General features: G+C 32.7%; 2 protein-coding genes across 7 annotated transcripts in view; one reads left to right on the forward strand and one right to left on the reverse strand.

Annotated features, from left to right (window-relative positions):
• Positions 1-13875, forward strand: part of Vn (membrane-bound neuregulin protein vein) — a 343620-nt gene that overhangs the window by 251738 nt on the left and 78007 nt on the right. For all 4 annotated transcript variants that reach the window (XM_083051778.1, XM_083051779.1, XM_083051777.1 and 1 more), the window contains exon 4: positions 2271-2379. In XM_083051778.1, coding sequence (XP_082907904.1) covers positions 2271-2379 — 109 coding nt within the window. The remainder of the gene's footprint in view (positions 1-2270; positions 2380-13875) is intronic.
• LOC145943885 (uncharacterized) overlaps positions 1-13875 on the reverse strand; it is a 320534-nt gene that overhangs the window by 206497 nt on the left and 100162 nt on the right. The window lies entirely within an intron of this gene.

Genomic DNA, 13875 nt, shown 5'->3' on the forward strand with positions numbered 1-13875 from the left:
CATCATAACGTCCGTCTCTACATAAAAAAAACGGCTTTAATTTCGTTCGCAGTGCGGATATTTTTAATATATCTTCGTCCATCGGTCCGATAGTCGGACGATTTTTTGCAATTAACAGATATATCTTTTCGCGTTTGAAGTCGGCGTGCCAACTTTCATCGCCTGGACTTACGAAAATCCGAGCGAGTGCTTTTTGGTGGTTAAAGCCAATTCTGTCAAATGGACTTTTTACCGAGGCTAATCAGGTTAATTGTAATGACGAGCTAAATATAATATCACCGCGAGCATTTTTTGGTATAATAAGACCGCGCGAAATGCCACGTTATATAAGTGAGATTGTAGGAAAGACTATTATCTTTTTACACAATAAAACTTAGTAAAAACAATATTGTTCGCCTATATATTTTTAATCTTTCGAGAAGCATTTTTCGTTACATTTTTGTACACAAGTATTTTTTTTCTCTATATAACACGATGCTATATGATGGAGTGAGTATTACATCAAACCATCTTTCCGAGCAATAAAATTATCTTTCGCAAGCATGGCGGATCGCTTGATGGTAGCTATCGACGTGTCAGCATCGTGTCTAGCGAACGTTGCCGACGTAGCGATTTTATGACAAGAGAAGAGAAGGATAACCGCGATGATCGGGGGTCGGAGGAAAACTTTGGAGAGCGAGCGATGTTTTAAGATCTTCATAAACCTCGGTGACCGCTGCATTTACATGGCAAAGGCTCTAATTTTGCGAGGAAGAGCTCGATTGAAATTGAAATGCACGGTTGCAACCCCGAAGCGTTCTCGGCACTACGGATACTATGAATATCGCTTTTCCCGTGACAATGACAAGGCTTCAGCGCGCGTTTTATTCGAATAGTAGCTCACGTTTGGCAAAAGTGCCGACGAAAGCAACAACTCCGCGTAACGCGATGAAGAAGGGAGGATCGATTGTGTCGACAGTTTGCGCTTTCGAAGCAGATGCAATTCTTTTATTCGCGTTCACCGTGGATAAACTCGATATGTTCCAAGTAACAGATTTGACTGCGCCGATATTTTCAATATCTGTCGCTAGAAAATCTCATAGTTATTATTCTTTTTATAATTCGAATGCTCAATTTGGAAATGAGAATATATATATATTTTTATTTCGTTTAATTATGTACATATATATATATATATATATATATATATATATATATATATACAATATTTTTTTAAGTATATATAGATTCAATAGAATTATTAATTAATAAGTGGCATAAAAATGGTGGATGAAAAATTTGTGCCCTAATTGCGTAGTGATTCAAGCACTGGTAATGCAACGTGGAGATAATGTAAATGACCGTATTAGTAAATGGTAATGAATAAAGTTCATTACATGACGTTTCCCTGCGATACGGCAGCGTATTATTTTACGTAACCAACGCGCGTCGGGCGATTTTACGAGAATTTTACGCAATTACAAGAAATAAACCCGCACGTATTGTGTACGCCGCGCGTCTCCCCCCAAAAATACATCCCGTTACGCTGCAGTAGATGCAGTTTAACGATATTTTAATTAATGTTTTGTTGTAATTAAATTAAATAATTAAATCGATACGAGACCGGAAGCCGAGTGTGTGCATGCGAACGGGAAAATTTCCGAACATTAAAACCGTATACAACGACAGATAACAGTCCGTGCCAGTTAATTACGCGTAGCAATGATGCGTATTTCCGGTTTCATTAAATGCGCTATCGCATTTAATCCGCGCGTTTTTTACCTCGCGTACAATTTCCATCTTGCTTGCGGCTCGCTTCGTTTTATCATGCTAATATGCGCATTACTGGAACGCTGGCGGAGAGAGCAGATGAGAATTTTCACCTCAACTTTGGCCGGCAAAACGCGCGATGTTCTTCGCAAACATCGTACGCTGACGCACACGACGCAACTTTCCAAATTTTTACGCTAGAGCCGAGTAGCCGATGCAAAATGCATCGCGAACTTGATCCTCGGAAACGGCCGTTCTCGCCTTCAACTTTACACGTTTTGTTCGCCGCAATTTTTTTGCGCGCGTTCCCCTTTCATAATATTAACTTTTTTATATTGAATTTCTCAAACATGCTTAAAAGTTTTTTTCATCAACAGTTAATGACAATTAATAATGCCGCGCAAAACTTGCGACAGAATCGCGAGAGTCTGTATCTCCTTAATGACACATGCAATCTCTATTATACTGATGAAGATGTGTGGACATATAATAATGATATCGCATGATTTCTCTGATTACAGCGACAGCGACATGGCCGCGGCAGGAACAGCCCTGTCCGATGTCAGGAGATTTTTGCATGAACGGTGGTACCTGCCTATTTTTCGAGACCGTCGGTGAACCGGCATGCAGGTGAGTCATTATTTCATGAATGATAATTTTCGTGTAATCTATTTTAGTATATTAATTATGTGTGTCGAAAGTCTTTTTTTTGGAATGAATTAAACCACTTTTAAAAGATATTTGTTCATCATTGTATAAAAGAGTTTGATATTTCAAAAACAATATATAGATTTCTGATTATACATAGCCCTTCATCACAATACATTTACAGAGCGAAAGGCAGAGATGTAAGTAGAAAGAGAGATAGAGAAAGAGAGAGAGACAGTTTCTACCTTTGGAATGCAGAATCTTATTGCTTCGATAGTAAACCGTCTGCGGACGACACATTGCATTCATGTGCATTGGTAACGAGCCGTAGTGTATTCTGCCATAAATTCCATTAGAAAACTGAATTACTTCATGTGAAAATTTTCAACGTGTGCCCTCCAGAAAGTTTAAGTACCGGTTCTTATCGATATGTCTCGATTCAGTGAAATGCTCACATTAAATCACTCGTTTTCTCTCTCAATACATAATGTCTTACGAAACATTTAATAGGCTATTTAATATTTATTTAATAATTTAAATTTTAAAATAAGTCTTTTACTGATGGTTCTAAACTCAATGTAGCCAAAGCGCAGAAAAAGCTTATCAATATCGCTATAAGTGTCTCGATAAAAGATTAACGTATCAACAGCTTGACGCCTCCAAGATTCCTTCGACGATCCTTTAATTAATATGTTGCAGCGAGTTCTCTACTATATCGCAGAGGATACCGACGCAAAATTTACATCCCTTTGAAACTCTTCACGCGGGTGCGCATTCTATTTTACCAGATGCAGAGCGCAAACGGAAGCGAATTCGCGATTTCCATTCGCTGCGGATGAGCGTGTGTGCGCGAACGCAGCTGCACGTAGAAAATATATCATGCCCGAGACATTATGTGTTCACGGGAAAGTTTCGGAATAGCATTAGAAAATTTCAGTCGCCCGTGTAACTTTCTACAAAGTTTACGTCCGCGTACGACGGTGTACGGGAATGTAACCGGTATAAGATTGCACGCTCAATCTTCCCTCATACACTTTTATTCGATCAGCCGCGGCCGCAGCTTAATCTTCTCGAGAGAGTTTCCTCGTCATGAAAACGGAAAGCACATATAACGACGGGACATACATTACGAACCATCGTCGCCCCGTACTACATTGTACTTCGTGAGAAATATTTCACATCCGTCGTATATTATCGCTACATCGTCGCTTTCATCGCCGTAGAAATAATATCATAAATCCTAGGATTTTGGAGAATCCTCCGCGGATTTCTATGCGCTTCGCGTCGAATCATATTCAAAAATAATTATATATTTCTGCAAGTTATTCACAAAGAGATTTTTTTCGACAATTTCTACATAATTCTTTAAAATAAAATATTAACAAGACATACCGCGAATAAATTGATTATGACATATGTCAACTGTTTTTTAACTGTATATCGTACACGAAAAAATATTATTTCGCGGGTAAAATAAAAACTATAAATTTTAAAAAAGGATTAGATAATTTAGTTTCTTAGCGTTTGTTTCTTATCGTATTCGACCAAGACTTCCTTTGCTTTGTATCTTCGTCGCGAAGAAAAAACGAACAACTCGAATGAGAGTAGCGATGGACGCGTGCATTATTATTATACACCGCCTTAATGCACCGCGACACACAATGTCGCCGTGCTGTGTCTGCGCGTCTGCGTTTCTTTATGCACGCGGACTCGTGGACGTGCGAAGTTTTATCACGAAGTGTCGCACTAGGAACTAGGGCTGTCAGGAATTTTCGCGTAAAAGCTTCGCGCTCTTCCCGTTAAAATAATGAGTGCCTCAAAAAAGAAGACGTTCCTCTCCGTCGTCGTGGACCGACTGCTTGCAACTGCAACGTATATATATATATGCAACTCGCCCCGCAGCTGCTGCTACACCACCGCTTTGTGTGTGCGATCTTTTGTGCGTGCGTGGTGTACAGGTTGCCCCCTTTTCTCCCGTCCCGTATGTGGACCAGAGTTAGGGAGCTTTTCAAAAGAGGCACAAAAGAGAGAAACTATCTCGTCGACAGCTCCGACAGCAATATTAAAGCGTTTATCTTTCATTGTCACCGTTATGGACAAGAGAATGTGGGACAAGAGAATGTGGGACAGTGCTCGGTTTGATTATTGACCATAGATAATTTAAGAGCCTTATCGAATAAAAAGATTATTTTGGTTACAGATATAATTTTTATTTAAACTTCCCAAAAAAGACTAGCTTCCTCCAATAAATCATCGTTTCTATTTATGTCTCCGTATCTAATAATTAAAAATTGAGAGGTATCACACTCTCATGTTTCAATATATAGAATTATATTACATTTTATATTTTTTATTCAAATGTAATAATCAAGTTCTGTAATGAATATTTCTGTTTAATAATTTTTTTGCCCCGCGTTTTTAAGGTTTTATATTTGCAAAATCCACCACTGGTTTTATTGTCGCGCCTGTATGTCCAATCTCGGTACGTTTGACCGAATTACTGCTGGCCCCATCCGTTTTAAATCTGCCTTGACAACTACAGACGTGACGGGTGATCTGATGCAATTCGAACAACAGCGTCGCTGTATAGCAGTACTCCGAATAGCGTGTGCACATGTACGTAATACATGTACCGTGTCGCTGAATATGCGGATTACGTTGCAGTTGCAATGTCCTTCTCTTTTTCTTTTTTTTTCTCTATTTTTGAAGTACGATAACAGTTTCCAAAATTTCGCTACAGATATCGGACTGCCTGTCGAATTTACCATAGAAATTGCAAACATTTAATTAATTTTAATTAATTTTATTTATATTTTATTTTCCTCTCTCGAATCAAGCATTATTTATAGCAATATTTTAATTTCAAACGCTATAAATATTTTTATCGTCAAATCGACACAATTTACTTAAAATTAATAATTAAAAACAAGATTTATATTTACGTATTTTTCTCACTAATTTAATCCTCTTGAAAAAAATATAAAAAATTATTTTCGAGATATTACGTTAAAAATTTGATATTTTGTATACAATTTTATCATCTCATAAAAACAATTGTTATGCTCCGAGTTTGATTTCGATTGTTAATATTAGAGAGAGAAACTTAGTTTCCGCGAAATAAGTCTCTACACATTGTTCAATTAAGTTTAATAAATCTCTCGGGCATTAACGCTAATTTTAACGACACGTACGAAGTGATCGCTTGGGCGACATTAATTACACGCGAAAGCCAAGGAAAAAAGAGGTATACAACGAGGAGTAACTATCGTGGCGGGGCCGTTCGTCGTGCACAGAGCTGTGGTATGCAGAGGGGTTGCCTTGTCGTCACGGCACATATTTTATACGGCAATTTGGCCGTAAGTGGTAAGAACGTAAAGTTAACAAGTCGAGGGGAAAGGAGGGAATTACCTAACGGAAACAAACGAGAAAGCGGGACACTCAACACAAGTGGTGGAAGGTGGTAGGGGGGTGAGGATGAAGGGGGATGCAGGTTGTCTCTCCCCGAAAGCGAGATTTACGAGCATCGCCGGCCGGCACGAAAAAGTTTACATTTGCTTCTCTTTCTCTCTCTGTGCGACTCTGTGCCGGAAGTAGCCGAGAGGATCGACGGTGCTGAGCGATAAAACACAGCCGCGATAAACTGGATGCTGTGCGGTATCGGCATGACATTTCGCGACAGATCGCGCCATCCACTCCTTCGCTTATCGAAATCGAGAATTTAACTTCTTTAGGATTCTCAGGGAGTGTATTCAAAAATAAATAAAGGAACTCGAGTGCAAGCGGATTTAGAAGTTCAATTTGTAAGTTTCAAAGAGATGGCCCAGGCTTTATTCTTTGTATAATTTCTTGGAAGTAGATTTTACTTATACAGAATTTTTTATTTAAGAGTATAAAAATGCTGAATGTTGAAAACTAGCAACTATGTGAAAAAAGGCTCAGATTGGTTCACTTAATTTTATTTTTACTATTTACTTATATAAAAAAAGTTCTGTTCTTTTTTTAAACACAAGATAAATCTCCTTGCTTTCGTATAACCCATAAATTATGTTCTACATCTTATTTCGTATTTTGTAAGATTTTCTGCATTCGGAGAAGCAAGTGAAAAATTTTCCAGTAACACGGCTTGCACGGAATTATAAAAACGAAGTGTATAATACTTACATATCTCGTTTGTTTTTTAACTGTGACCCAGTCAATATCGCGAAAAAGCCCACGAGTCTGTTGAAAGCATCATCGGTGTCGCGCAGTTGAAATTTCTGACAAATCGACACTCGTGCGCGCGTTTGCGTAAATGAACCGGATGTGAACGTATTGCGACCTGGAAAGTCCGGTCGGGGGAAACATTTCGCGAGCAAACTTTTTTAATTAAATGGATACTCGGCTATACGCGGCGGTGCTGATCAATTTGATACACGCGGCGAAAAAAGGGAGAGGAGAGGAGGGGAGAGGGCGAGAATCGTCAAGAAATTTAATTTTCGAAAGCACCGCTCGATGAACGAAAAAAAGCGATGGAAGGTAAGGCTCGGACCGTTTCGGAAAACTCGCCCGGAACTCGGAGACTCGAACGTTTTGCGCACGTTGGGTCAACCGTAATATCGAGGTCGACGATTGCAGAAAAGTCAATAGTCCAATCTTTAAAGGGTAAATTGCGTACCTCGAGCGTTCGTTGCACTTTGTTGCGAAATTGCGTTTATAAAAAAATACCAGTATGTGTGTTCACAAATATGAGAGAAATACAATACCGAAAGATTAACCATTTTATCCTAACAAAAAGAGGGAAAAATATCTGTTATATAAATTTTACAACAATGAAAGCGCGAAAAATAACGAGAAAGCGATCTGTAGAACGACCGAGATAAAATTCAAAGACACTCTAATTACGTGTAATAGAAACGCGGATTAAAAGGAAAGTAAACAAAAATAACGGAAAATCAATGGTCCGCGAGAGATTTTACGAAAATGCGGAGATTTTTATCGAGACGGAGACTAAAAAAGGAGAAAGAGAAAAAAAGGATAGACGAGAGAGGTATTCGAAGGAAGAATGGGCGTAAGAACGATGGAGAGAGGAATCTATAGGAAATATCTATTCTTGAGAGAAGAGTATCGTGCGTAGGAGAATGGTGGCGGAAGGGAATAAGAGCGCCTAGAAGAAGAAGTGTCCAGAAAACAAACGAGAAGATCGCTCTTCAATGTGTAGCGGTGTGAGAAAAAATAGAGAGCGAGACTCGACCTAGCCTCCGCGCTTCCTGTCGACTGTCGAACTTCGACCTTCCGAGCACAATCGACAGCAAACATTTCGTGAAACCTCGTCCAACCTCGCGGTTGCCGCCAGTAACTCGATGGCCGCACAAAAGGGAGAAACGCAAGCTCGATTTCTTGTGCGCCTTCGAATAGAGACATCGGTGTGAGCAAAACGTTTTCTCGCTCTTTCTCTTTCTCTCTTTCTCTCTTTCTCTTTAGAAAGTATTTTCAAATAAAGATGTCATAATTCAACTAATGGATATATGGCTAAATTTGAAATTGATTTTATCTCTCTCACTAAACAGAATGTCATTATATTCACATCGCCACAAATTTCTATATTAAATATCTCTCTAATATTGAATATAAAATTAGAAATATTTTAAATAAAATCTGCATATAAAATTAAATAATTGAAAAATGGTCGTTATCTATTTTTTTCTTGAAGTTGGATTTTTGAGAAGTTTTTTTTATATTTTTCAATATCTTTTCATACATAAATTTCTGCGGGGTGCATTGATAAATTTGTTAAGTAAAAATCAACTTTATCATTCGATAAAAAATTATATATTACTGCAATTTAATCACAATTTATCCCATATAACTATTTTAATCCCTTTCTCTTAGCATCGGGCAACGGTACGTACACTTTTCAAATTGGCACCGTAATCTTCCCGACTATACTCGATAATTACGAGAATCTACGTTTTTCCGATTTCTCAATAAAGTCGGATTTCGCTGCTTTTAGGAAAGAAAAGATTATTTTAAATTAAGAAGTACACAGGATATACGTAATTTAAGATTAATAGATACTATTTCTCTGATGCGAATAAACCGCAAATAAAGTCGAATAAAATATTATTATTGTCACGTTATTGTTACTATTATTGGTCACAACATAATTATTGGTCATTTGATTTTGCGAGCGTTCAATTGAAAAGTGATAATCTAAAACAAGTTAAATCCAGAGATAAATTCGTGGTAAATTCACAAAATGTGGTACATGACAAATATGTAAACGTATTTCTCTCTACATTTGATGAATTTTGCATATATATATTTTTAGAGAATTTAATATATTGCTCAATTTTAATACTGTAACAGGATTTATCTCGTCATTTATACCATTCACATCTGTGAGCGTAAAAGATTGCAATGCACACTTTTTTTCACTTCCATTTTCTATTTTCGTTTAAAAAAATTAATTTAATTCGATTCTCTTTTGTATCGAGACGATTTTCGTGATTCGCAATTTTCTGTTTTAAAACAATGGCACAGATTCGTTATATATTTAAAAGAATTCCCGTAATAGGTTTTTTTAAAAGATACATTGTTCCCATTTTTAATAGATATTTTGATAATTTAAGAACTTTCATTTATATTTTTCACATCTTGTATAAAAAGTTAGTGATGAAGGACTATATATAAACAGACATCTATATATTATTTTTGAAATATCAAACTCTTTTATACAATGATGAACGAATATCTTTTAAAAGTGGTTTAATTCATTCCAAAAAAAGACTTTCGACACACATAATTAATATACTAAAATAGATTACACGAAAATTATCATTCATGAAATTTAATTCGATTCTCTTTTGTATCGAGACGATTTTCGTGATTCGCAATTTTCTATTTTAAAACAATGGCACAGATTCGTTATATATTTAAAAGAATTCCCGTAATAGGTTTTTTTTAAAGATACATTGTTCCCATTTTTAATAGATATTTTGATAATTTAAGAACTTTCATTTATATTTTTCACATCTTGTATAAAAAGTTAGTGATGAAGGGCTATGTATAATCAGACATCTATATATTATTTTTGAAATATCAAACTCTTTTATACAATGATGAACAAATATCTTTTAAAAGTGGTTTAATTCATTCCAAAAAAAGACTTTCGACACACATAATTAATATACTAAAATAGATTACACGAAAATTATCATTCATGAAATTTAATTCGATTCTCTTTTGTATCGAGACGATTTTCGTGATTCGCAATTTTCTATTTTAAAACAATGGCACAGATTCGTTATATATTTAAAAGAATTTCCGTAATAGGTTTTTTTTAAAGATACATTGTTCCCATTTTTAATAGATATTTTGATAATTTAAGAACTTTCATTTATATTTTTCACATCTTGTATAAAAAGTTAGTGATGAAGGGCTATGTATAATCAGACATCTATATATTATTTTTGAAATATCAAACTCTTTTATACAATGATGAACAAATATCTTTTAAAAGTGGTTTAATTCATTCCAAAAAAAGACTTTCGACACACATAATTAATATACTAAAATAGATTACACGAAAATTATCATTCATGAAATTTAATTCAATTCTCTTTTGTATCGAGACGATTTTCGTGATTCGCAATTTTCTATTTTAAAACAATGGCACAGATTCGTTATATGTATATTTAAAAGAATTCCCGTAATAGGTTTTTTTTAAAGATACATTGTTCCCATTTTTAATAGATATTTTGATAATTTAAGAACTTTCATTTATATTTTTCACATCTTGTATAAAAAGTTAGTGATGAAGGACTATATATAATCAGACATCTATATATTATTTTTGAAATATCAAACTCTTTTATACAATGATGAACGAATATCTTTTAAAAGTGGTTTAATTCATTCCAAAAAAAGACTTTCGACACACATAATTAATATACTAAAATAGATTACACGAAAATTATCATTCATGAAATTTAATTCGATTCTCTTTTATATCGAGACGATTTTCGTGATTCGCAATTTTCTATTTTAAAACAATGGCACAGATTCGTTATATGTATATTTAAAAGAATTCCCGTAATAGGTTTTTTTTAAAGATACATTGTTCCCATTTTTAATAGATATTTTGATAATTTAAGAACTTTCATTTATATTTTTCACATCTTGTATAAAAAGTTAGTGATGAAGGGCTATGTATAATCAGACATCTATATATTATTTTTGAAATATCAAACTCTTTTATACAATGATGAACAAATATCTTTTAAAAGTGGTTTAATTCATTCCAAAAAAAGACTTTCGACACACATAATTAATATACTAAAATAGATTACACGAAAATTATCATTCATGAAATTTAATTCGATTCTCTTTTGTATCGAGACGATTTTCGTGATTCGCAATTTTCTATTTTAAAACAATGGCACAGATTCGTTATATGTATATTTAAAAGAATTCCCGTAATAGGTTTTTTTTAAAGATACATTGTTCCCATTTTTAATAGATATTTTGATAATTTAAGAACTTTCATTTATATTTTTCACATCTTGTATAAAAAGTTAGTGATGAAGGGCTATGTATAATCAGACATCTATATATTATTTTTGAAATATCAAACTCTTTTATACAATGATGAACAAATATCTTTTAAAAGTGGTTTAATTCATTCCAAAAAAAGACTTTCGACACACATAATTAATATACTAAAATAGATTACACGAAAATTATCATTCATGAAATTTAATTCGATTCTCTTTTGTATCGAGACGATTTTCGTGATTCGCAATTTTCTATTTTAAAACAATGGCACAGATTCGTTATATATTTAAAAGAATTCCCGTAATAGGTTTTTTTTAAAGATACATTGTTCCCATTTTTAATAGATATTTTGATAATTTAAGAACTTTCATTTATATTTTTCACATCTTGTATAAAAAGTTAGTGATGAAGGGCTATGTATAATCAGACATCTATATATTATTTTTGAAATATCAAACTCTTTTATACAATGATGAACAAATATCTTTTAAAAGTGGTTTAATTCATTCCAAAAAAAGACTTTCGACACACATAATTAATATACTAAAATAGATTACACGAAAATTATCATTCATGAAATTTAATTCGATTCTCTTTTGTATCGAGACGATTTTCGTGATTCGCAATTTTCTATTTTAAAACAATGGCACAGATTCGTTATATATTTAAAAGAATTCCCGTAATAGGTTTTTTTTAAAGATACATTGTTCCCATTTTTAATAGATATTTTGATAATTTAAGAACTTTCATTTATATTTTTCACATCTTGTATAAAAAGTTAGTGATGAAGGGCTATGTATAATCAGACATCTATATATTATTTTTGAAATATCAAACTCTTTTATACAATGATGAACAAATATCTTTTAAAAGTGGTTTAATTCATTCCAAAAAAAGACTTTCGACACACATAATTAATATACTAAAATAGATTACACGAAAATTATCATTCATGAAATTTAATTCGATTCTCTTTTGTATCGAGACGATTTTCGTGATTCGCAATTTTCTATTTTAAAACAATGGCACAGATTCGTTATATATTTAAAAGAATTTCCGTAATAGGATTTTTTTAAAGATACATTGTTCCCATTTTTAATAGATATTTTGATAATTTAAGAACTTTCATTTATATTTTTCACATCTTGTATAAAAAGTTAGTGATGAAGGGCTATGTATAATCAGACATCTATATATTATTTTTGAAATATCAAACTCTTTTATACAATGATGAACAAATATCTTTTAAAAGTGGTTTAATTCATTCCAAAAAAAGACTTTCGACACACATAATTAATATACTAAAATAGATTACACGAAAATTATCATTCATGAAATTTAATTCGATTCTCTTTTGTATCGAGACGATTTTCGTGATTCGCAATTTTCTATTTTAAAACAATGGCACAGATTCGTTATATGTATATTTAAAAGAATTCCCGTAATAGGTTTTTTTTAAAGATACATTGTTCCCATTTTTAATAGATATTTTGATAATTTAAGAACTTTCATTTATATTTTTCACATCTTGTATAAAAAGTTAGTGATGAAGGGCTATGTATAATCAGACATCTATATATTATTTTTGAAATATCAAACTCTTTTATACAATGATGAACAAATATCTTTTAAAAGTGGTTTAATTCATTCCAAAAAAAGACTTTCGACACACATAATTAATATACTAAAATAGATTACACGAAAATTATCATTCATGAAATTTAATTCGATTCTCTTTTGTATCGAGACGATTTTCGTGATTCGCAATTTTCTATTTTAAAACAATGGCACAGATTCGTTATATGTATATTTAAAAGAATTCCCGTAATAGGTTTTTTTTAAAGATACATTGTTCCCATTTTTAATAGATATTTTGATAATTTAAGAACTTTCATTTATATTTTTCACATCTTGTATAAAAAGTTAGTGATGAAGGGCTATGTATAATCAGACATCTATATATTATTTTTGAAATATCAAACTCTTTTATACAATGATGAACAAATATCTTTTAAAAGTGGTTTAATTCATTCCAAAAAAAGACTTTCGACACATAATTAATATACTAAAATAGATTACACGAAAATTATCATTCATGAAATTTAATTCGATTCTCTTTTGTATCGAGACGATTTTCGTGATTCGCAATTTTCTATTTTAAAACAATGGCACAGATTCGTTATATGTATATTTAAAAGAATTCCCGTAATAGGTTTTTTTTAAAGATACATTGTTCCCATTTTTAATAGATATTTTGATAATTTAAGAACTTTCATTTATATTTTTCACATCTTGTATAAAAAGTTAGTGATGAAGGGCTATGTATAATCAGACATCTATATATTATTTTTGAAATATCAAACTCTTTTATACAATGATGAACAAATATCTTTTAAAAGTGGTTTAATTCATTCCAAAAAAAGACTTTCGACACACATAATTAATATACTAAAATAGATTACACGAAAATTATCATTCATGAAATTTAATTCGATTCTCTTTTGTATCGAGACGATTTTCGTGATTGGCAATTTTCTATTTTAAAACAATGGCACAGATTCGTTATATGTATATTTAAAAGAATTCCCGTAATAGGTTTTTTTTAAAGATACATTGTTCCCATTTTTAATAGATATTTTGATAATTTAAGAACTTTCATTTATATTTTTCACATCTTGTATAAAAAGTTAGTGATGAAGGGCTATGTATAATCAGACATCTATATATTATTTTTGAAATATCAAACTCTTTTATACAATGATGAACAAATATCTTTTAAAAGTGGTTTAATTCATTCCAAAAAAAGACTTTCGACACACATAATTAATATACTAAAATAGATTACACGAAAATTATCATTCATGAAATTTAATTCGATTCTCTTTTGTATCGAGACGATTTTCGTGATTCGCAATTTTCTATTTTAAAACAATGGCACAGATTCGT

The sequence above is a fragment of the Prenolepis imparis genome, unplaced genomic scaffold, assembly GCF_030444845.1.
Source record: "Prenolepis imparis isolate NDT839.2.m4 unplaced genomic scaffold, iyPreImpa1.0 SCAF_12, whole genome shotgun sequence".
Classification (NCBI taxonomy): domain Eukaryota; kingdom Metazoa; phylum Arthropoda; class Insecta; order Hymenoptera; family Formicidae; genus Prenolepis; species Prenolepis imparis.